This window comes from Armigeres subalbatus, chromosome 1, assembly GCF_024139115.2.
Source record: "Armigeres subalbatus isolate Guangzhou_Male chromosome 1, GZ_Asu_2, whole genome shotgun sequence".
In the NCBI taxonomy this organism is placed as follows: Eukaryota; Metazoa; Arthropoda; class Insecta; order Diptera; family Culicidae; genus Armigeres; species Armigeres subalbatus.
This window is the reverse complement of record NC_085139.1, coordinates 2415779-2439268: the sequence shown is the minus strand read 5'-3', so window position 1 is coordinate 2439268 and position 23490 is coordinate 2415779. Positions and strand designations below refer to the sequence as shown.

Below are 23490 nucleotides of genomic sequence, written 5' to 3'. Positions count from 1 at the left end.
AGAGTGGCGTGAAGCCAGCTCCAGATTCCAGTTATTCATGATTTTAAACCTTTCATGCCATGGATGCTTTGTCCGCTTTTTAATCAATCCCTTCTGATCTCTGAGCTGAGCAGCAGCCAGAGCCGTCGCACGAGTGAGTGGCCCCTGTGGATGATGGGATTAACTCTTCTCGTCGCAGCCAACAACTCCCGCACAAAATGGATCCATTTAGATTTGTTCAATAAATTAAGATTACCGTTCGTTCACCCTAGCCCTCTCCTTCCCGTCGGTTTCGATTCCGTCCAGCATGGTTGCTTGATTTCACAACGTTTCGTGTTGAACTGCGCGTCGTCGCTCCGGTCCGTTTGGACGCTGCTGGCTGGTTGAAATTGGAGTGATGTCGTCATCTCAGCACGGAGGGCAAACAAACGGTATTTCTGTGGGGGAACCTAATCCGATTAGGGCCGTTCTGGTGGCTGGGTCCATTGGAGGAGTTGATCGAAACCATGGCGACTTAAGGAACGGCTTCGTTTATTGAGAATTTTCCCTGTGCAACGTTGGGATTTCAAGCATCGAGAAGGGATCTTTTATTTGTTGTAGTTTTGTTTTGTTTGGATTCGATAGTGCAAATATTTGCAGAAGGCGGAATTAACAAGGGTGAAATTTATAATTTTGAATCTACAAACGAATTGATTGTTTATGTGTTCTGTTTGATATGATTTGTGTGACGCTTCTTTGATGATAGAAGTATATTCGCATTCTATCTAGGATTGTTTACATACTTTTTCTTTGAAAGTCCTTTCATACAGGAAACCAAAAGATATTTGTGGCTATTGTCCTTCTGCACATTCTCTTATAACGACAGCCAAAGAGTTCATTATAGGTATGAAAATGTATTCTACTTCCTGCATATGTTATTCTTTTATTTTCGTGACAAACTCATTTTATATTCTATGAGTTTTATTATTTTATGAAATTGATAATGATCATATGGGTTGTGAATTAATTTATCTTGTCTTTATATTTCCGAAGTCCGAAATTTGGGCTGTGGAGGTTTTTGAAGATAAGAATGTTTCTCTGATGGTGAGTGAACCCTTCCGCTCTAGGAGAGGGGCCCCCAATTCCCATACAAATGAAACACACATTTCTGCAAAACTTGGGAACTGATGAAACAAATGAATGTTTGTGCTAACTGATTAAGCGAAACGAAGATCGTCGGGTCTGCTAGTATTAAATAAGGAGCCGCGTGGTATTTTAAGTACTTTCTAAGAATATTTTAAGGTCTGAGAAAAGCTCTCTCGCGGTAGAGCACTGTTTTCGAACTAAAATGTCTGTAACTCGGAATTGGGAAGGAATTTCGCTTATCCCCACTGACAATCTCTTTGGAATTTATCAAGGAATGCTCTTAGACAATATAAATACTGAACTATTGTACAACTGAAATTTTTACCTCTCAGTACCCCTCTCCAATGAGTTGAGGCATAAAGGAACCGAATTTTGCAAAATTCAACTGAAGTTTTGAAATTTTCCAACAATCATTTTGATGTAATAAACCCTAAGTGATTCACCTAGCGATGTTTGTTCCTTTCTGGTACATCAGATATACCAAGAAATTGAGTGAGAATTTCTTAGCGTTTTGCCTTTCTCGTATACAAAGCATACGTAAAGGCTATAGGATCACTCCAAAACCGAACTTTTGATAGAAGGCTCGGAGACCCATAGTGTTATATACCAATCGACTCAGCTCGACGAATTGAGGCGATGTCTGTATGTGTGTGTGTGTACAAAAATGTGAGACACACTTTTTGGTACTTAGCATTATTCGATTTGTTCGCAACAAGTTGCAGTCGACGCGGATTGCGATCTAGTTGTTTCCTATTAAAAATTGGCCCGGTCGTTGCGTTCCAAAGTTATTGAAAAAACATTGTTTTTCATGTTTTCCTCCCTTGGAGAATAGATCAAAAACGAATTTTTTTTTCATGGATTGCAGCAATGTATTCAAATTACCGCAAATGCATATAAATTGATGGAAAAAATAAAATCTATCCCCCTAAAGTGCTATTTGGACCTCTCTTATGTGTTTTTCTTATTTTTTAATGCGCGAGAAAGGCACCACCTTGATCTGGTTTTTTTGTATGTAAATCGTATTTTGGCCATAACTTTTGATTCCATAGTCCGATCGGGCCAATTTTTCAGTAGGAAACAATGGGACAGGATTCCCCGCTGTTTTATTGCAAACAAATCGGATCAATATAAGTGCCTAAAAGATGAGTGAGTTTAATTTTGCGCACATACATACACATACATGCGTACATACACACATACAGACATCATCTCAATTCGTCGAGGTGAGTAGATTGGTATATAACACTATTGGTCTCCGGACCTTCTATCACAAAATCGTCTTGGAAGTGAATATATAGCCTTTTCGTTACACCCTAGTGTACGAGAATGGTAAAAAGTATATGCAACCGCATAAAATTTTGAGAGAAAGTCTTTTTACTTCGACCAAATTTTCCCAATTCCATACAAAAATTACCATTTGGGAGAGCAGCCAACAGCATATTTTCTAGTGGCGCACGGCAAGGAAGGTGCGATAAAAGCGAATAATTTTGTATCTAGTGTGATACTAAAAAATAGCGCATTCACATTTGCAAACAACAAATTCACCAAATATGTATAGCAATTGAATTCAAATATAGGAAAGGGACGAGATAAATGAGGTAAATAAAACAAATAATACAATTAAGCCAATTAAGACATGAAAAATAAGACAAACAAGCCAAATAAGACAAATAACACAAATAAGACAAAAAAGAGGATAAATATTCGAAGAAATTGCTTTCGGATATTCCTCCAAATATTTTACTAGAAATTCATCCGGATTTTACTCCTGGAATTCCACCAAATATTCCTCCAGTAATTACTCCGGATATTCGTCCACATATTCCTCAAGGAATTTCTCTGGATATGTTTCCAGGAATTCCTCTGGATATTCCTCCAGAAGTTTCTCTGGATATTCCTCAAGGAATTCGTCCGGATATTCTTCCAGGAATTTGTCCAGATATTCCTGCAGGAATTCGTCCAGATATTTCTTCAGGAGTTTCTCCGGATATTCTTCCAGTAATTCCTCTGCATATTCCGCCAGGAATCCTTCCGAATATTCCTCCAGGAATTCGTCAACATATTCCTCCAGGAACTCCTCTGGATGTTCCTCCGGATATTCCTGCAAGAATTCATCTGGATGTTCCTCTGGATATTCTTCTGGATATTCCTCCAGGAATTCATTCCGGATATTCCACCAGAAGTTCATTCGGTGATTACTTCAGGAATTCGTCCAGATATTCCTCCAGGAATTTCTTCGAGTATTAATTCAGAAACTCCTCTGGTAATTTCTCAAAGAATTCGGTACAATTTCCTCCAGATATTTGTTCAGATATATCTACAGGAATTTGTACAGATATTACTCCTGGAATTCCTCTGGATAATCCTCCAGGAGTTGCTTCAAATATTCATGCGGGAATTCGAGTGGATATTCATCCAGAATTTCTTCCGGATATTCCACCAGAAAATTCTTCTAGGAATTCCTCCGGATGCTCCTCTAGGAATTCGTCCAGATATTCTTCCAGGGACTCCTCTGAATGTTCCTCCGGGTATTCCTCCAGGAATTCGTCCAGATATTTCGTCAGGAAATCCTCCAGATATTCCTCCAAGAAATTCTCCAGATATTCCTTCAGGAATTCCTCTGGGTGTTCTTCCAGGATCCTATTGATATTCCTCAAGGAGTTCGTCTAGATATTTCTTCAGGAGTTCCTCCGGATATTCATCCTGTAATTCCTCTGGATATTCCTCCAGGAATTCGTCCACATATTCCTCCAGGAATTCCGCTGGATGTTCCTCCGAATACTCTTCCAGGAATTCATCCAAATATTCCTCAAGGAATTCCTCTGGATGTTCCTCCGGATATTCCTCTGGATATTCCTCCAGGAATTCGCGGATATTCCTTCAGGAATTCGTGGATATTCATTCCGGATGTTCCACCAGAAGTTCATCCGGTGATTACTCCAAGAATTTTGCCAGATATTCAGGATATTCATCAGCCTCCAGGAACTACTCTGGATGTTCCTCCGGATATTCCTTCCCTAGCAGCACACATGTTCTACATAAGTTACTGCAACCCATATTTTGATCTACCTTGTGCTGCTCGGGTTCAGGAATTCGTCTAGATATTCCTTCAGGAATTCGTCCAGATATTCCTTCAGGAATCCTCCAGATATTTCTCCAGGAATTCCTCTGGGTGTTCTTCCAGGAATTCCTCTGGATATTCCTCCAGGAATTCGTCCAGATATTTCTTCAGGAATTCCTCCGGATATTCATCCTGTAATTCCTCTGGATATTCCTCCAGGAATTCCTCCGAAAATTCCTCCAGGAATTCGTCCACATATTCCTCCAGGAATTCCGCTGGATGTTCCTCCGAATATTCCTCCAGGAATTCGTCCAGATATTCCTAAAGGAATTCCTCTGGATGTTTTTCCTGATATTCCTCTGGATAATCCTCCAGGAATTCGTGGATATTCATTCCGGATATTACTTAGATAGAACTTCATCCGGTGATTTCTCCAGGAATTCGTCCAAATATTCATCCAGGAATTCCTCCGAGTATTCCTCTGGATATTCCTCCAGAAATTTGTCCACATATTACTTCAGGAATTTCTCCGGATATTTCTCCAGAAATTCCTCCGGATAATCCTCCAGGAGTTGCTTCAAATATTCATGCAGGAATTCGAGTGGATATTCGTCCAGGAATTCTGCCGGATATTCTACCAGAAGTTCATCCGGATATTTCTTCAGGAATTCCTCCAGTAATTTCTCTGGATATTCTTCTAGGAATTCCTCCTCAAGGAATTTGTCCAGATATTACTCCAGGAATTTCTCCGCATATTTCTTCAGAAATTCCTCTGGAATTCGCTTCAATTTCCTCCAGGTATTTGTCCAGATATTCCTCCAGGAATTTGTCCAGATATTACTCCAGGAATTTTTCCGGATATTTCTCCAGGAGTTGCTTCAATTATTCCTCCAGGAATTCGAACGGAAATTCTGAATGTTCCTCCGGATATTCCTCCAGGAATTCGTCCAGATATTCCTTCAGGAAATCCTCCAGATATTCCTTCAGGAAATCCTCCAGATATTCCTTCAGTAATTCCTCTGGGTGTTCCTCCAAGAATTTCTTCAAATATTTCTCCAGGAATTCCTTTGGATTTTCCTCCAGGAATTCATCCAGGAATTTGTCCAGATATTACATCAGGAGTTCATCCGGATATTCGCCGATCTGCTGCACGAGTGATGTGTTTCTTCTCCGTTGTTGTCAGTCTCTTTTGTTTCTTAAGTCCAGTCTCTCCGTTTATTAAGCAATTGTGAACTGAACAATGATGAAATAGTTTTGGCGACACTGACAGCTTCATTCTGGCGGGCTAAATCGTGTGATTTTCTCTCTCAAAGAGAGCTACCACTTGCTTTTTTAACGGAAATCGTTCCCTCAGACCTTAAGAACCTTCCCCGGCCCGAAAAATCTCTGTAGGGGAGAACAGTGCATAACGCACCATGGGGAAATATGGCCTCACTCATAAAATAACTCATATAAATCTATTGTATAGGACATTTATGAACAAATATTACCATTAAAATACATAAATAGTTATCTATTTTTGAGCTCCATTGAAAAAAGTGAGGGAAATCCCTTCATATTCACGCAAATTTTACGATTTGCAATTTTTCCACCTCGTCCGTAAGATTGCGGTTCAATACATTAAGAAAAAAACAATCTACCATGCGTTCACCATTATTTTAGGGGAGAATGGTCCAAAATGCACCCCTGGGGCAAAATGGCCTCACTCATAAAATCACTCATATAATTTGTTGTAGTACATTTATGAACGAATATTACCATTACAATTCATAATTAGTTATCCATCAATGAGCTCCATTGGAAAAATTCAGCAAAATCCCTTCATATTCGCACAAATTTAACGATTTGCTATTCTTCCACCACATCCGTAAAATTGTAGTTCAATCCATTAAGAAATAACAAACAACCATGCGTTCACCATCATTTTACATGCAATTGAGTCATTTTAGACCACCATTCGGGCGTTTTGCCCCAGGCATATTTTTGAAACATTTTTTAAATGCGTTAGAAAGTCATAAAAACCTTATTGTTTTGAACAGGAGATCATTGTGAAATGTAGCTGGGTTTGTAAATTTTGCACCTATACGTTGAAATGGTTGGATATTTTTGTTTATATGGGCGAAAACATCGAAAAAGCTTAAGGGGTGCATTTTGGACCGTTCTCCCCTACATGCAATTGAGTCATTTTGCAAAACTGTTCGGGCGTTTTGCCCCACGCCTATTTTTCAAACATTTTTATAATGCGTTAGAAAGCCATGAAAACCTTATTGTTTTGAATAGGAGGTCATTGTGAAATGTAGCTTGTTTTGTAAATTTTGCATCTACACGTTGAAATGGTTCGGTATTTTTGTTTATATTGGTGAAAACATCGAAAAAGCTTAAGGGGTGCATTTTGGACCGTTCTCCCCTATACAAAATGTTTGTCAATCGGCTCAGTAGTTGATTAGCGCGTTATGGATAGACAGAAAATGTGTGATTCGCAAACTTAACTTCTTGGCAGAAAAGATTTTTCTGCAGTCGTTTCAATTTTTCTCGGAGACTGATTAATCCGTCTCGGTTCGGGCTACGATTTTAAGGTGTCCGGCCATTAAGCCAGAGGCCATTTGGTCGAAGATCGTTAGGCCGAATGGCCATTAGGTCGAATGAGCAGAAAGAAGCAAAAAGTGAAAGTTCTTTCTTCACCTCACCCCTTCTTCCCTTCTTTCTTTGTTCTTGTTGCTTCGACCTTCTTCTATCTTTCTTATTTTTCGTATTTTCTTTCTTCATCTTTCTCCCTTCTTCCATATATCTTCTTCATTCTACAATCTTCCTCCATTCTGCTTCTTTCTTCCTCTTGTTTCTTTTTCCTTTCTTGTTTCTTTTCACTTCCTTTTTCTTTCTTATTTCTCCCTTCTTTTTTCTTCTTTCTTTCTTCTTGCTTCTTTCCCTATTCTTGTTTCTTCTTTCTTTCTTCCCTCTTCTTCGTTTTTCCTTCCTCCTTTTTCGTTTTTCGGTTTCCTTCCTTCTATCTTATTTCTCCTTCCTCTTTCCTTATTTTTCCTTCCTTCTTCTTTCTCCTTTCTTCCTTCTTCCATTTTCCATATTTCTTGTTCCTTATTCCTTCTTCCTTCTTCATTCTTCCTTCTTTCTTCTTTCTTCTTCCTTTTTCCTTCTTCCTTCTTCCTCTTCCTTCTTTCCTCTCCCTTCTTCCTTTTTGCATCTTCCTTTTTCCTTCTGCTTTCTTCTTTTGTCCTTATTCTTTTTTTTGTATCTTTCTTAAGGAGGCTTTCAACCATAGGCTGGCTCGTCTCCGACCCCTCCTTACCCTTTCCTCTTTCTTCTTTCTGCTTTCCTTCTTCTTTCTTCTGCTTTGTTCCTTTTTCTTTCTTCTCTCATCTTTCTTATTCCTTATTTCTTCTTTCTTCTTCCTACTACCTTCTTCCTTTTTTCTTCTTCCGTTCTACTTCTTCCACACTTCGTACTATTCACTTTTCACTCTCCACTTCTCATTCGGCCTAACGACCGTTCGGCCTAATGACCATTTGGTCTAATGGCCTTCGGCCTAATAACCCAGCATTGACTTCAAATAAGTAAAATTCACCGTAATCTAGCTTTTCAACCGATTTGCATGAAATTTGGAGGAAAGCTGCATTGTACTCTATATTTTTGTGTAGATGTATTAGTTTGGTAATTGGGTCCATGGGGGCGGAATTACCGCGAAGGTCCTCTGGGTCAAATAGGGTAAAAATAGGTCAACTTTTAATCGTAGATATCTAGTGGTAAGTGCTCGCAATAATGATGCAAACGTTTTTATTCATCGTTCTTCCATACAAGAAATAAAATCCGAACGTTTGGACTTCTAAAGTTCGGTTACAGATGTTTAGGGAACCTGGTTCCCCCAGCGAAGTTGTTTTTTTTCGAATTTCTAAAACCCGGCTTGTGACATATCAAATTTCATGATTTTGCATTCCAAATACAACAGAAGTCATTTGCAGGGCATCAGGTTCAGGACACATCGAAACTTCTGGAAGTGCCCCCCAAGAAGAGATCACTTTTTGAGTGGTTCTAAACCCCAACTTGCGACATTTCAAACTTCATGCTTGTGTAAGACAAATTCAATAAAAGCTGTTTATAAAACATCTGGGTACGTTGGAGACTTCCGGAAGTACCGAGGGCACCTGGTGCCCCCCCAAGAAGAGATCACTTTTTGAGTGGTTCTAAGCCCCAACCTGCGACATTTCAAACTTCATGATTTTGCAATTCAATAAAAGCCATTTGTAGAGCATTTGGGCACATTTGACACTTTCGGATGTACCGAGGAGGGCACCTGGTGCCCCCCAAGAAGAGTGATCTCTGCTTGCGACATTTCAAACTTCATAATTTTGCAAGACAAATACAATAAAAGCCTTTTGTAGAATTTATGTGAACTCCCTTTGCTGCAGACTGCTATGCAAATGTTTATCGGATTCTGTAGGTCTATCAGTGGCAGTGATTTTCTGCAAAACTTTTCGGAAGTTTATGCAATTTTCAGTATGAATCTAAAGCAATATATTTAATTACGATGCATATTACATGTCGGTTGATTAGAAGGGTGGAATGATTTCATACTTTTTCTCCTTTACACATGTTAAGTTGGACTTTTGAATATGATGACGCTTTGAATCTTGTAACGTTACTGTCGTATTTAGAGATCAGTTCTCGAAGATCCACAGTGGCTACATCCCGGATATATAGGGAAATATCATGGTCAGCAGTTCAAGCATGGTGGTCATCAATTTGCGAGGGTTAAGACGGCATCGTTTGCAATTTCCCGGTGACAAGCAGAAATCCTTAAGGGAAGTTTTGCAGAGTTCTGATATTGAATGTGGTAATTATTTTGGTAATAAGTTTGCCGCGGTATCCCGGACCAGGTATGTTCTTATATTTTATAACAATTGCTTAGCAAAAATCTATTAAAAGATTTGCTCCAAGTTGCTGTAGTATTCAATGGTAACCAGTTATACTAAGGACACGCCTGTGGTACTTGTACCAGTACTTGTCAGTATAACTGACAAGAAAATTATTCGAAGACTATCTTCAATAAAGACAGTAATCGATACGGTACTAATTTCAAGATTCTTGAATCATAGTACTTGTACCACCGGTGTGTCATTAGTAAAGGATAGGATCGAGATGAAAAAACACACGTAAACAATTCCAAAAAATATTTTAAATTATGGTAAGAACGGTAAAAGCAATTACATATCAGGCCGGAGAAGAGGACTCGGTTTATCATCAATGTCTTCTCTGAAATAAAATCTAAAAGTAATTCTCCATTTTTCCATTTTTTTTCTTTCTTTTTATTTTTTTTTTTTGGGATTTTTATTTTTGTTTGTTTCCAATACAGCAGGCAAACAACCATATTTCTAGTAATAATGTTCATTTTCTAATCATTACGAGATAAAGAGAACAAAAATCACAATTTTCAAGAAATATATAAAATATACTAGGATTATAGTATACTATAGCTAGGAAATAAATATACTAGGATTATATTTCAATCCCCCATTTACAGATGAGGGGACATTTGGGGACATTAGGTTTGCGGGCCCATTTTATAACGAAGAATTAATATAATGAAAGTTTTTCTTCTACAACTTTTTGATATCAATCCTCTCGTGCAAAACAAACCAATTACAAATGAACCAAAACAAAATCACAACACAAACTTGAAAAAAACTTGTTGATACTTTTAATCCGGAAAATTCTGAATGAGCGAGATCCGGACTAACAAATCGTCGAATTAGCGGGTAGATACTGCATGTTTTAGAGAAGATGCTGTGCGATGTGAAAATCCCACATGGTAGAATCAATTAAATCATTTTCAAAAAATTGGCCATTTCCAGCAACAATGAGCATTACGTTGCGCGATAGTGTATAATGTTGATAACCTCCAAGAAATTTAGTGTGCTGCTTCCATTGCTTTTACTAATTAGTTTTGTGAAGCAAATGGTGTTTTTTTTTGTGAAATTAGTTTTATTAGTATCATTTTCCTTGATAATATTACTCTGATTATGTTTGAGACAAAAAGTAAATCCCTGTCATCATTCTTGTCTATTCTTTTATGTGTTTTACAAGTGAATACGTGTCTAAATGGATGATCGAAATGTACCGCGTTTCAATAATGATATGTTTTGTTTTCTCGCGTCAAATTTCAACATAGACCGATTTGTGTTTTATTTTTCATTACACTTTTGGCTTAGACTACGCCACCGTTATTAAAAAGTGATCTGTGTCTAATTCTGCAGTTTTTTTTTCTAGAAGATAATCGGAAAACTGATAAAAGTGTTTTGTTTCTTTATATATCTCGACTTTTAGCCCAAGGCTGGCTCGTCTCGTAAACGTGTTTGGTTGACCACGCAGAACGATCGCGCGATCATCGAAATACTTTGTTCTGCCTTGTGCGGGTGAGTTTATCATTTATCAAATAAAAATCAGGACGCGTCCTACCGTGTTGTGTTGACCACGCAGAACGATCGCGCGATCATCGAAATATTTGGTTCTGCTTTGTGCGGTCGGTAGGTCAATTAATTAGTGCGCGTTCGTTTGTATTTTTTTTAACGTTGATCAAACTACACGCTACACCCCGCATTCCGTTTACCAAAACGAACCCCTGCTACAATACCTACCCCATATATCCAACATCCCTGTGATTTCTCGTGGAAGTGCAGATGACTCGTCGGCTTCCATCAAAGCGAGTATCACGTCAACATCTTCCTACCCATTCCTTAATTGACCTGCATTCGGACACGGCCGGCGCTGGTATTGCTTAATTTTTGGTCACCAGTTCTTACACATTGAAGATGATGTTAGTCCCAAACTTCATCTATTGGTTCTCTGTGTAATTACAGCTGACCTGGCAATAACGGAGGAGCAACCGTGGGCGGTCAATCATGCTCATGCTCATGCTCATGTAACGTTACTGTCGTATTTAGAAATCTAGCTATTTATTCAATTCGTGTCTTCGATTATTATATGACTCGATTCGATAGTATATTAGTCACAGAAAGACGTTCATGATAAGTGTGCTGCTCGAGATAGTTGTTCAAATTTACCTTGTTTCATTAATAAAAACTGTAAATATTTTCATTTCAACATTTTAATGCTTCCGTTGTTTCATCGGTAAGTTCCGGATACGATAGGAATGATCCTGGTTGGCCAAACTTTCTCTGGCCTGGCGATTCAAAAATCTGTTGAAATACTTTTACTGGTGGTAACTCCGAAGCCTGGGCCACCTCTTTCGATCGATTCAGGTTTCATTCCACTACTACTCGATAGAACACCGGCAAAACATCGATCGATCTTGCTTCACGTAGTCTGCATTGCCACTACTGAAAAATCTTCGCTTCATACCATCATATATACGTAATCACGTGGCTCTCAAAGCATCGTCTACAGCATTTCAGGTATCCGACGACGCTGTCTAAACAAAGCAAGAATCCTTGCAAGAATCTCTTTGTCGTTTGGCATCCTCGACTGTTCACCAAACTAAGCTTACTAAAAATCTTTTGAGTATTCTGGCTATCCATTGTTTTATAAATCCTGTTTAAATTGAATTGATCTTGCGTTCTAAAAAGTCAGAGGCTGATAATTTTTCATAATCAAACCTTCCTATCGAGCCATCAAACTCTCAATAAAATCGATATACATCCCGGAAATAATTATAACACTATACTGATTTACATGCAAATTGGTCATGATTGAGGATCAACATCTCGCTTTCTAGCGATTAGATTAAAGACATATTTTGGCCCATTTTAGTTGGAAAATAGTTACAAAGCCAGCACTTTTGTACAGAGCTGTATGCAACTGGTGGCGTTATAATTATTTCCAACTAAAATGCGCCTTTTGAGACTGAGATGCCAAATTCGTTTTCAATCTAATCAGCGATGGTGTTATAATTATTTCTGGTGGTGTAGAGTGTGGCGCAGATCGAAAATAAAACGACCTTGACAAGATCGGACTGGTTCGTCTAGATTCATATAATGTTCATATTTTTCTGTATTCACTCAAACAGTTATGCTTAGTTTGGGTAGGCTAGTTCATTATGGTTGTGTATCGGGAAAAAAATCAATAGAAAAGAATGAAATTCAGGGCTACTAAATGTATTGGCATCCCTGATGGCTATTAAAAGAATACTAAAATCTAGGAATGACTCGTACAATTTTTAGATTGTAAATTCATTGAAAAAACCTTCTCAAAAAGTGAATGTGATCGATGAAAAAATAAGGTTCATGATTAGTATCATTAGAAATAAAATTTAGAAATTTAAAATGCGCAGAAAACATTTTGCCTTAAATATTTGATGACTGCTTTGGTTATGGAGTTTCTGTTGATCTTTAACCAAAGACAAAATCCAACATTCATACTTTTGCATCAACTGTATGGACACAGCGAATAGTTGTAGACATTTGGAAGGAAAACGCAACACGCAGGAGGAAAACAAAATCGAACTATAATATCAATCATTATTATATGCAAAAGGTTGTTTCAATATTCAACAATGATGGAAAAATATTCCGAAAGGTTATTGTTTAAGGGTTATCGTCATTGAGGTTGATTAATCAAAGTGTCTGCTCTGTGGGTTATTTCAAAGTTTCAAAATATCTTGTGACAACATAATTTCAACAAACATTTTCCAACCACGTTTCTTATCACTATTATTTTCCATTCGTTTCAGAAAGCAATGATAATCACTACTCGTCCCTCAGAGTTAGTGATTTGCTCATAAGGAAGGTGAGTGAACTTTTCATTTTTATGCGTTCCTAACAATGTATCTTTATTGGGGATTTAAAGGTGGTGCAGTGTCAACCGTTCCAGCTCCAGCTGGAGTCGATCCCCGTGGCCAACAGGATCATGCGCAGTGGCAATCGTCTGCTACCGGTTCGGGCAATAATGGCTGACGAAAAGCTGCCGTTCGCTCTAGTAGATGTGGAGCAAAAGGGACTCGGCGCCACGAATCGAGCTGCTCCTGAGAGGCGCTGCGATGTCGACGAGGATGCTGTGAGCCACACCACGGTGGCCAGCAGAGGAAAAACAGATGCTAATGAATCAATTAAGGTTTTTACGACTTTCTGGCGTATTCGCCGTGTTCGTAGCAATGCATTGATTGTTAATACCGTTATTAGAGGGTACGACTATACAAAAGCGTCGACGATGACGACGACGACGGTACGTTGTCGAACGATTCCAAATCAGATTGAATGGTTTGCTACATTGGCTGGACCGCGTATGTACACTTGGCTGGAGTGTAAAATGTATAACAAAATGTGCCTCGGCAATAAAACCGACTAAACTCGGCGTGACAGTTTTCCATTTTGCATTGAAAATAAGCCAATCGTTTGCCAAGTATCCAACAACAATGTTGTACCCCGAGAATGGAGTGGAATTATAGTCGATGTTGGATCATGCAGAGAGCGCACCGTTGGTGAATACATAATTTCAGCGACTTTATCCCCTGGATCCAGTTGGGCCGTGGCGTGGTGGTGAACGGCCTAAGATTTTTCAACAGATGCTTTCCGATTCCAACATCTCGCTAGATAAAACCCGATTCTTGTTTGTTGAAGGACACCAACGTTATACAGAGAAGAATGTGTCTTGTTTGGCATAGAGCTGTAGAAAAACACGTACCTTAGTCAAGGGTGTGGGTGAGGCAAGAGGCGGGAAAGGGGCCCATCGGTGGTTGAGGTGAAGCAGCAACGTCAATAGTAGCGAGTTTTAGACACAGAAACACACCAATGTCGCTGGCTTTAATTTATGACCTTACAGTGCCTCTACGTTTTGCCTTGGCGACTAGTTAACTCGGCTGTCGACGTGGTGTCCGCTTCGGGTTCGTGGCGGCTGGCTGGCTTCCAAACGGATGAGACAAGAGAGCAAAAACATGTCGAGAATTTTAAAATATTTAATATAGAATACGAAATCTTCCGAGGGCAAAGGGAGAACCGCGTTGCTCGCATGGTTACACACATGAGGAAAACGGCGACCCGAAACAACAGAAACTCACTCCGCTTCGGTGGCATAGAAGCATGATGGCGGTGCTGAAAATAAACATGCACAGGGGGTGTACGTATTCTTAAACTTCACGACATGGCTGCCGGTGCTCTTGGCGGGGAAAAGTTTCGAGATGGGAATCCACTTGGGAGCGACAGACGTGAGATATGGAGAAATGCATTGCATGTGTTGGCAGTGTAGATACACGTCGCACCTGGCAAATGTCATCTCGAGTGAGCACATCGGTGACATTATTCAACGGAAATGGAGTTGGGATTTAGATGCTGCTTTTGTAAACTGTGCTCAATAAGTGTTTTCTTCTGTTTTGCCATTTTCAGAACATACCCAACATACTAGGACGAAGCGGCATTCTGGCAAGTGCGGCTTACGGTAATTAGAATTGTTTCATTATTTTGTTACATACAAAAAGATCAAAACTGTACAATTCAAGTTTCAATTGTTTATATCCTTCAAGAATAAGATTTATACAAATTTTAAATTAATCAATTTAATCTAGTTTGATATCGATGGAGCGATGACTACTGTAACTCCCCGCGACTCAAATCCTCTCTCAATCAATGTATTTCCTTCTGCCGTTTCGAAAAGACACATCGATGACCCGATGGCCTCGCTTCTCCATATTTTCCGGTCCTCTATCAACAACGGCGTTTGTTTTTAATCGTGCTGGAATTTTTTCTATGTTTGCCTTCATCGTTATGTAAGACTGTGGTTAGCCGCATTCGAGCCTGATAAGGTGAACCACGATATTTCAATGCAATAACAATATTTGCCAGTATTGGAATCTACGGTAGCTTCCTGTAGAGGCGTCGCTGCTTCCTGTCATGCTAGAGTGAGGTGGAACAAAATTTTCGTAGTGAATGTAAAATCAATCTGAATGGAGTTTCATCAAAATTTAACTAACGTGAATTGATCAAAGGTTTGATTAAAAAGTTATTGATTTTTTATTTTTTTATGTACGATTAATACAGAACACATTCGATCATTTAGTAGTATGTCAATTACAATTATCACATTTTAAAATATATTTTAGGGTAGACTTTTTACCCGAAGTTTTTTTCACAATAATGTTGATGGTCCACGTCGCAATGTAACTGTCGCTCTTCAAACCATTGTTACATATGGCCTGCATTGTTTTATAAATTTCGACAGTTTAATGTTTTTTTAGCCGATTGCCGTATAAAATTCTCGTTCAGAAAGCTGTTCAAAGTCTGCCTTGATTAGGTTTATTGCAATAAAACTTTTTTAGTATAATCGTGTACGGCTTTTGTTTATCCTCGCAATTTACACTCACCACCTTCTCTTAAATCGATTTTCCAGTTCATTTTTGATTTCTATGAACGAATAAAGGTTCCATTCCCAGTTTTTTTTAGCGACGTCTCATACGGAAAGGTTGAAGTTCCACTCTTTTCGACGATGCTGCGGCTTCCGATTTCCGAATTCCACCAATCCAACAATTTCTAATCACCCTTCTTCAATCTTCCTTAAGGCTGACATTTAGTCTGCAATCCGAATACTTAAGGCTCACCCAGACCTAAGCGATTTCATTGCCGTGACGGCGACCACTAGTAGCCGCGGTTCTATCAGAATTCGACAGGTTCGACAGAATCGCCCTGTCGCATGTGTTTGGGGGAGCCTTTAATTTCGTGCCAACAAACGCTGCACGTATCCCTAATCAGTTTAGTCAGTTGAATCATTTTTTTTAGTAATTATCTGTCATAGCTCATTTTTCTCAACTGAATCGTATGTTGCTTTGGAATTCATGAGTAGATGATGAAACAAAAAATTGCACTTAAATAATATATCAAGGATCATACGTAGGCCGTCGTTGATTGGCCCTTATGAAAACCATCAAGTCTTATTTTGTTAAACAGAATCCATGAAAGATGAGTTCAGAAGGGGGATCCGTCTGCAATTGACGTACTAAATTGTACGCTTTGTTCAATTTTTTTTTTTCAATTTAACGGCTGCGCAGTTTAATGATTGAAACGAGTTCATTCGTTGCCCAACGTTTCGACACGGGGATTGTGTCTTCCTCAGGGGGTAATTATTTATATCTTTTCACGTCTATCGTATCTTCTATAACTATAACTGTCTGAATTGTTTTATTTTGGAACATAATTACGGAACACTACAAATCGTGATATCACAGGACTGGCAAAATAGATAGACGTGAAACTACACAAACAATTTCCCCCTGAGGAAGACACAACCTTCGTGTCGAAACGTTGGGCAACGATTAAACTCGTTTCAATCAATCCTGTGTTGAACTTAATCTGTGAATAAAAAAAAAAAACACAAAAATATTTTTTTTTTGTTAAATATCTTTTAAGCTTTTTACTTTATTTATTTTTTAATTGCATATTATTCGGCAACTCAATTGACGAAATCTTTTTTTTGTTAAATATCTTGGCTGTGCATATGCAGAGCACGTGTTTCAAAATGGACAAATTGATATGGAATTTGCGAAAAAGAATCCACGTGTCTTGGAGGGACGTGTCGTGACGAGGGTTCGTGTGCCTCCAAGACACGTGAATTCTTTTTCGCAAATTTCATATCAATTTGTCCATTTCGAAACATGTGCTCTGCATATGCACAGCCAAGGTATTTAATAAAAAAAAAAAAGATTTTCGTGCGGCCGAGTTGCCGAATAATATGCAATTAAAAAATAAATAAAGTAAAAAGCTAAAAGCCATTTGGCCAAATAACACGTTAGGCCGAAAGTCATCTCGTCTAATTGCATTTGGCCGAATTGGACGTTTGGTCGAAACTGTAATGAGGCCGAAGGGTATACGACGTTAGGCATAAGTACGTTAGGGGCAAGCCAGAGTAAATGCGACGTGCGATGCGACGCGACGCGACAGTGCAATTTGACAGCCTGATAATAATGATTGTTATTCTTTTACGTTAGTCGCGTCGCGTCGCATCGCTCGTCGCGTTTACTCTGGCGGGCACCTTAGGCATAAGGATGTTAGGCATAACGGATGTTAGGCATAATGTACGTTAGGCATAATGGACGTTTGACATAATGCTGCCTTCTTTATATCTCGGGCTGATCTTTGGGTCATTTCATGCCTAACGTCCAGTATGCCTAACGTACACTACCCGCCAAAAGTATGGAAGCGCAAAAATAAGTATTGCAACACCTGCTTTGAATATTGCAACACTCCGAAAAGTTTAGCATCACTCCGGAACTAACATATTCGTGAAGATTTATCGTCGGATCCTTTACATTTAGAATGGTGGAACCTTCTACAAAATTTATCACGGCGATAAGTGCATTGCGAGAGAGGACAATTTAGCTCTTTGAGTGCCCTGGCCACCAGGTGGACCGCGGATTATCCGGATTCTGAACCACGTGAAGTCACCGCTTAATACATCTATTCATTCTAGCGACATGCCAAATGTTCATCATCTTTCGTAATCGCAATATGACAGAAAAATCAATGCTGATTGACGCTTGCTTGACCCTTGGCGTCCTCCCAGTGTCCTCCGGGAGTTTCGGAACATCCGGTAAAATGGTTAAATTTTGAGATTCGTCACAGAAAGCTGCGACTTTTTCAAAGCCGATTGTGGCAGAATTATCAGAGCAAAATCAATGCAAGCATCACTCATTGACCCCAGATGGCCTCCCAGTGGTGCTCCGCAAATTCCGGAACATCCGATGAAGTGGTCAATTTTTAAAATTCGCTCCAGGAAGCTGCGACTTTTTCTAAACGGTTTGAGGGAGCATTGCCAGAGAAAAATCAATGCAAGCATCACTAATTGATCCCAAATGGCCTCGTATTGTTCCTCCGGAAGATCCGAGCCATCCGGTGAAGTGGCCAATTCTTGATTCTCGTCCTAAAAAGCTGCGACTTTGTCTAAGCCGATTGTGGTAAAATTATAGGAATTCCTCCGGAAGTCCTTCAAGGAATTCCTTCGGAAGACCTCCCAGGAATTCCAGGAATTCATTCGGAAGTTCCTCCAGGAATTCATTCGGAAGTTCCTCCAGGAATTCCTTCGGAAGTTCCTCCAGGAATTCCTTCGGAAGTTCCTCCAGGAATTCCTTCGGAAGTTCCTCCAGGAATTCCTTCGGAAGTTCCTCCAGGAATTCCTTCGAAGTTCCTCCAGGAATTCCTTCGGAAGTTCCTCCAGGAATTCCTTCGGAAGTTCCTCCAGGAATTCCTTCGGAAGTTCCTCCAGGAATTCCTTCGGAAGTTCCTCCAGGAATTCCTTCGGAAGTTCCTCCAGGAATTCCTTCGGAAGTTCCTCCAGGAATTCCTTCGGAAGTTTCTTCAGAAATTCCTCCGGAAGTTCCTCCAGGAATTCCTTCGAAAGTTCCTCCAGGAATTCCTTCGGAAATTTCCTCCTGGAATTCCTTCGGAAATTTCCTCCAGGAATTCCTTCGGAAGTTCCTCCAGGAATTCATCGGAAGTTCCTCCAGGAATTCCTTCCATGAATTTTCCGGAAGATCATTCACCTTCCAGGACTGCTTCCGAAAGTTTCTCCAGGAATTCCTCAAGAAGTTCCTCTAGGAATTCCTCAAGAAGTTCATCTAGGAATTCCTCAAGAAGTTCCTCTAGGAATTCCTCCAGAAGTCCCTCCGAATTTCTCCGGAAAATTCCTTAAGAAGTTCCTCCATGAACAACTCAAGAATTTCCTCCATGAATACCTCCGGGAGTTTTTCAGGAAGTGTACCGGAAGTTTCTCCTGGAATTCCTCCAAATGTTTTTCCGTCCGTTCTTCCAAGAAATCCCCTTGAAATTTTTTGCAGGTATTCCTCCGGAAATTCCACTGGAGTCCGAAAATTCCACTGGGACCTACTCCAGAAATCCCCTAAAATCTCTACATAAATTACTTTGAGAACTATACAGAAATTTCATCTGAATTCGTTTCTAAATACACATGGAATTCTTTTAAAGATGTTCCGGATCTTCCGGAGGAATACTGGGAGACCACCTGGGGTCAATTAGTGATGCTTGCATTGATTTTTCTCTCACAATGCTTCCACAAACCGTTTAGAAAAAATCGCAGCTTTCTGGGACGAATATTAATAATTGACCACTTTACCGGATGTTCCGGAACTCCCGGAGAATCAGTGGGAGGCTACCACTAACTGGTCAAGCAAACGTCAGTCAGCATTGATTTTCCTGTCATATTGCGATTACGAAAGATGATGAAAACCGCATCTCGCTGGAATGAATGCATTTATTAAATTGTGACTTCACACGTGTTCCAGAATCTGGAGCATCCGGATGTCCACCCGGTGGCCAAGGCACCCAAGGAGCTAAATTGACGTCCTGTCTAATGCACTCATCGTCGTGAACAATTTTGTTGAAGGTCCCATTATTCTAAATGGAAATGATCCGATGGGAATATGGGAGTTCTGAAGTGATGCTAAACTTTTTTGGGGGTGTTGCAATATTCAAAGTAGGTGTTGCAATACTTATTTTTGTGCTTCCATACTTTTGGCGGGTAGTGCATTATGCCTAACGTCCGTTATACCTAACGTCTAGTATGCCTAACGTACATTATGCCTAACATCCGTTATACCTAACGTCCATTATGCCTAACGTCTTTATGCCTAACGGGGTATACCCAGGACGAAAGCTATTTGGCTCGAAATTTCATCTGGTCAAAAGCGACGACCGAAAGAGTCATTTGGCATTACAGGTCATTTGACCGAATTGGTCGTTTGGCCGAATTGCCTTTTGGACAAAATTGTCTTTTGGCAGAGAGGGTCACTTGGCCAAAAATGTCATTTGGCGGAAAATGTTGTTACGCCAAACAGTGTCATTTGGCCGAAAGGTCGTTTAGTTGAACGTCGACAACTATGTTTTCACCGTTCAACAAATCCTTAAAGTGTATCTTCCACTTGGGCTTTTATCACGCATGAATGTGAAAAAGTGAAGTAATTTATGATAACTGAGAAGTGAGAAACAAGAAATTAGAAATAAGGACTCCCGACCAGTAGATAGTAACAGATTTATATCAGACCTTGTTATTTTGTTACAGCAGTTTTTTATAACAGCGGTTGTTATAAAACATGTACCATTAGTAGTTAAAATAACAAAAATAGTAACAAAATCTCTTCTAATTTTAACAAAAATATTACTAAATATGTTATTAATTGAACAAAAATATAACTCGTTGTGTTACATAAAAAGCGGTGAAAATAGCTTATACTATAACAAATTATGTTCTTGAAAAGATTATGATTATCCATAATGTAGGCAATTATCTTGTCCAGCTGGTTCAACTTTGAATGTAGATTCAAGTTATACTGTAGGTGGCACCTTACCTTTTTCCAAATCATATTTACCAAAAATGTAGGCAATTTTTTTTCTGGAGAAATAAACATAACACATTGTGTTATAATCATGTTATGACGATCATGAAATTTTATTTCCTTCATCTTTGGCAGAGAATTTATAACAAAATTATTGCAAGTTTTGTTATTTGTAACACATATTGATATAATTGTGATAAAATTTTGTTATGACTAACTAGTCGGGCTCCCATTTAAACTTTCTCGTTGAACACTGCACTGCGAAAAGCTGGAAGTATGTAGTAGGAAATGAGAAATGTTGACTAAGAAGAGAGTCGTCCGACTTCTTTCTACGCATTTCTTACTTCCCATTTCTCATTTCCCACTTTTCACATCGCATTTTTAACTTTTTACAGTGAAAAGTGAGAAATGAGAAGCGAGAAATGAGGAGTGAGAGGTGAAAATACGTCCCACTTCTCGCTTTTCGCAACTGATCTCTCACTTCTCACAAAAAGGGAAGTGCGAAGTGAGAAATAAAAAGTGAAACATATCACTTCTCATCTCTCATTTTGTACTTTTCACTGCCTGACTAGAGTAAAGTTATACATTTGTAACAGGCCGTGCTTGCATTTTTGTAACAGATCCTGTTATAAATTGTTTCCTATTAGTAGTTAAAATAACTGAAATTATGACAAACCAAAATAATGAAACATATCTGAACATATCTCCGGCGATTATACATTATATTCGAACCGAATGGCAATTACTAAATTATATCAGCAGTTGTTATCAATAACTGACAATTTTATAACTTTGATATAATTTTGGTTTGTCTTCCTGGTCGAGTTCTCAATTATCGTTAATCACTTCATTTATCCCATTCACTATTGTTCGACCAAATGACATTTTTGACTTTATGACCCGTTCATCAAACGACATTTACGGTCGTATGATCCGTTCGCCCAAACGACACTTTCGGCCGTATGACCTGTTCCGCCTTTGGCTCCACCCCAATACCCCGAATGCCAGTACCCCGAATACCATTACCCCGAAGGCCACTACCCCGAATGGGACAGTACCCCGAAAACCATCACCCCGAATGGGACACTACCCCGAAATCCATTACCCCGAAAGGCAATTACCCCGAAAACATTTAGAATCTATAGTATTCTGTTACCATGTTTAACACCAATAGATATCGATGCATTTTTAACCAACAGTTTTGATTTTTCTTCTAATTAGCTTTAACTGTCATTCCTGTCATTATGACCTGGAAAAGTACTATTCTACGAAATGGAGTAAGAGATCCTTTTCTCCAACAGAACGCGTTTTCCGGTATAAGGCGAACAGAGGAGATGATGCCTTGTTTAAATGAACGAGTTTGCCCGGTATAATGCACACAGAGGAAATTATGCCTTGTTTATATGAACGCGTTTGCCCGGTATAAGACAGAAAGAGGAGAGGATGCCTTCCTTAAATGGACATGTTTGCCCGGTATACGGCACACAGAGGAAATTATACCTTCTTTAAATGGACGTGTTTGCCCGGTATAAGGCAGACAGAGGAGATGATGCCTTCTTTAAATGGACGCGTTTGCCCGGCATAAGGCAGACAGAGGAGATTATGCCTTCTTTAAATGGACGCGTTTGCCCGGTATAAGGCAGACAGAGGAGATGATGCCTTCTTTAAATGGACGGGTTTGCCCGGTATAAGGCAGACAGAGGAGATGATGCCTTGTTTAAATGAACGAGTTTGCCCGGTATAAGGCATACAGGGTAAATATGACTTTTTTAATAAACGCGTTTGCCCGGTATAAGGCAGACAGGGGAGATGATGCCTTCTTTAAATAGACGCGTCAAATATACCGGGTAAGTATAAGGCAGACAGAGGAGATGATGCCTTCTTTAAATGGACGGGTTTGCCCGGTATAAGGCAGACAGACGAGATGATGCCTTCTTTAAGTGGACGGGTTTGCCCGGTATAAGGCAGACAGAGGAATTGATACCTCCTTTTAATGAACGTGCTTATACCTCGATAAGGCACACAGAGGATATACTGCCTTTTTAAAAGTAACGTCTGCTCGTTAGAAGGCGAAACGAGATGATGCCTTCTTTAAGTCAACGCAACTTCCCGAAGACAAATAAGATCTCCCTTTCTCTCACTCTCAAACACAAACCCTCTTACTAACTCACTTCCTCTGTCTCACTAATTATTACTCATTCACCCACTTTCATTCATTCACCAACTCTTGCTCACTTAACCACTCTTACTCACTCATCCACTTTTATTCACTCATTTACTCACTCATTTACTCTAAATCATTCACTCTCTCTTTATCGCTCACTCTTATTCACTCACTCTTACTCACTCATTCTTACTCTTAAGAGTAAACTTACTCGCTCGCTCACTAACTCTTACTCGCTCACTCACACACTCACTCTTACCTACTCACTTAATCACTCACTCACTCTTACTCACCCATTCACCCCCTCGTCGATGTGAGATTTAGACCACGCTTCATCCAGAATCCGTTGCTTTTACTACAGCGACCAAGGAACAACTTCTACCTTGTTGCCCTAGTAGACATGCTGACGTGGACCGCAATTGCCTCCAACTCTCTGCATTGTGCATGAAAACGTGCTGCATAATCTGCAGTTTCAGTTCAAATTATTGTTCATTCATATGAATTATGAATAAACTGTTATTGAGTAACATTTTTTTCATTGAAATTAAGTATAAACATGAAATAATGACTAATTCGGGGTACTGGCTCATTCGGGATAGTGTCCCATTAGGGGTAATGGCATTCGGGGTAGTGACTCATGGGTAATGGCATTATGGGTAATGGAATTATGGGTAGTGTCGTAGAGTCTCCGCCTTTACAACATTTTCTGCCTTATGACCCGGTCGGCCAAATTGCTCTTTCTGCCAAACAACCATTTTGGCCAAACAAAATTCCCGGCAAGTGAATTATTAGCCAAACAAGATTATTGGGCAATCAACACCGTAAAATGCATTCGGAAATGTAACAACTGTCCAACATGGTTTA

The 23490-nt window shown here is 39.5% G+C and overlaps 1 protein-coding gene across 4 annotated transcripts in view; it reads left to right on the top strand.

The window, feature by feature from the left end:
- LOC134219585 (homeobox protein abdominal-B-like) overlaps positions 1–23490 on the top strand; it is a 155726-nt gene that overhangs the window by 72068 nt on the left and 60168 nt on the right. For all 4 annotated transcript variants that reach the window (XM_062698367.1, XM_062698378.1, XM_062698359.1 and 1 more), the window contains 2 exons: positions 12864–12919; positions 14512–14563. In XM_062698367.1, coding sequence (XP_062554351.1) covers positions 12864–12919; positions 14512–14563 — 108 coding nt within the window. The remainder of the gene's footprint in view (positions 1–12863; positions 12920–14511; positions 14564–23490) is intronic.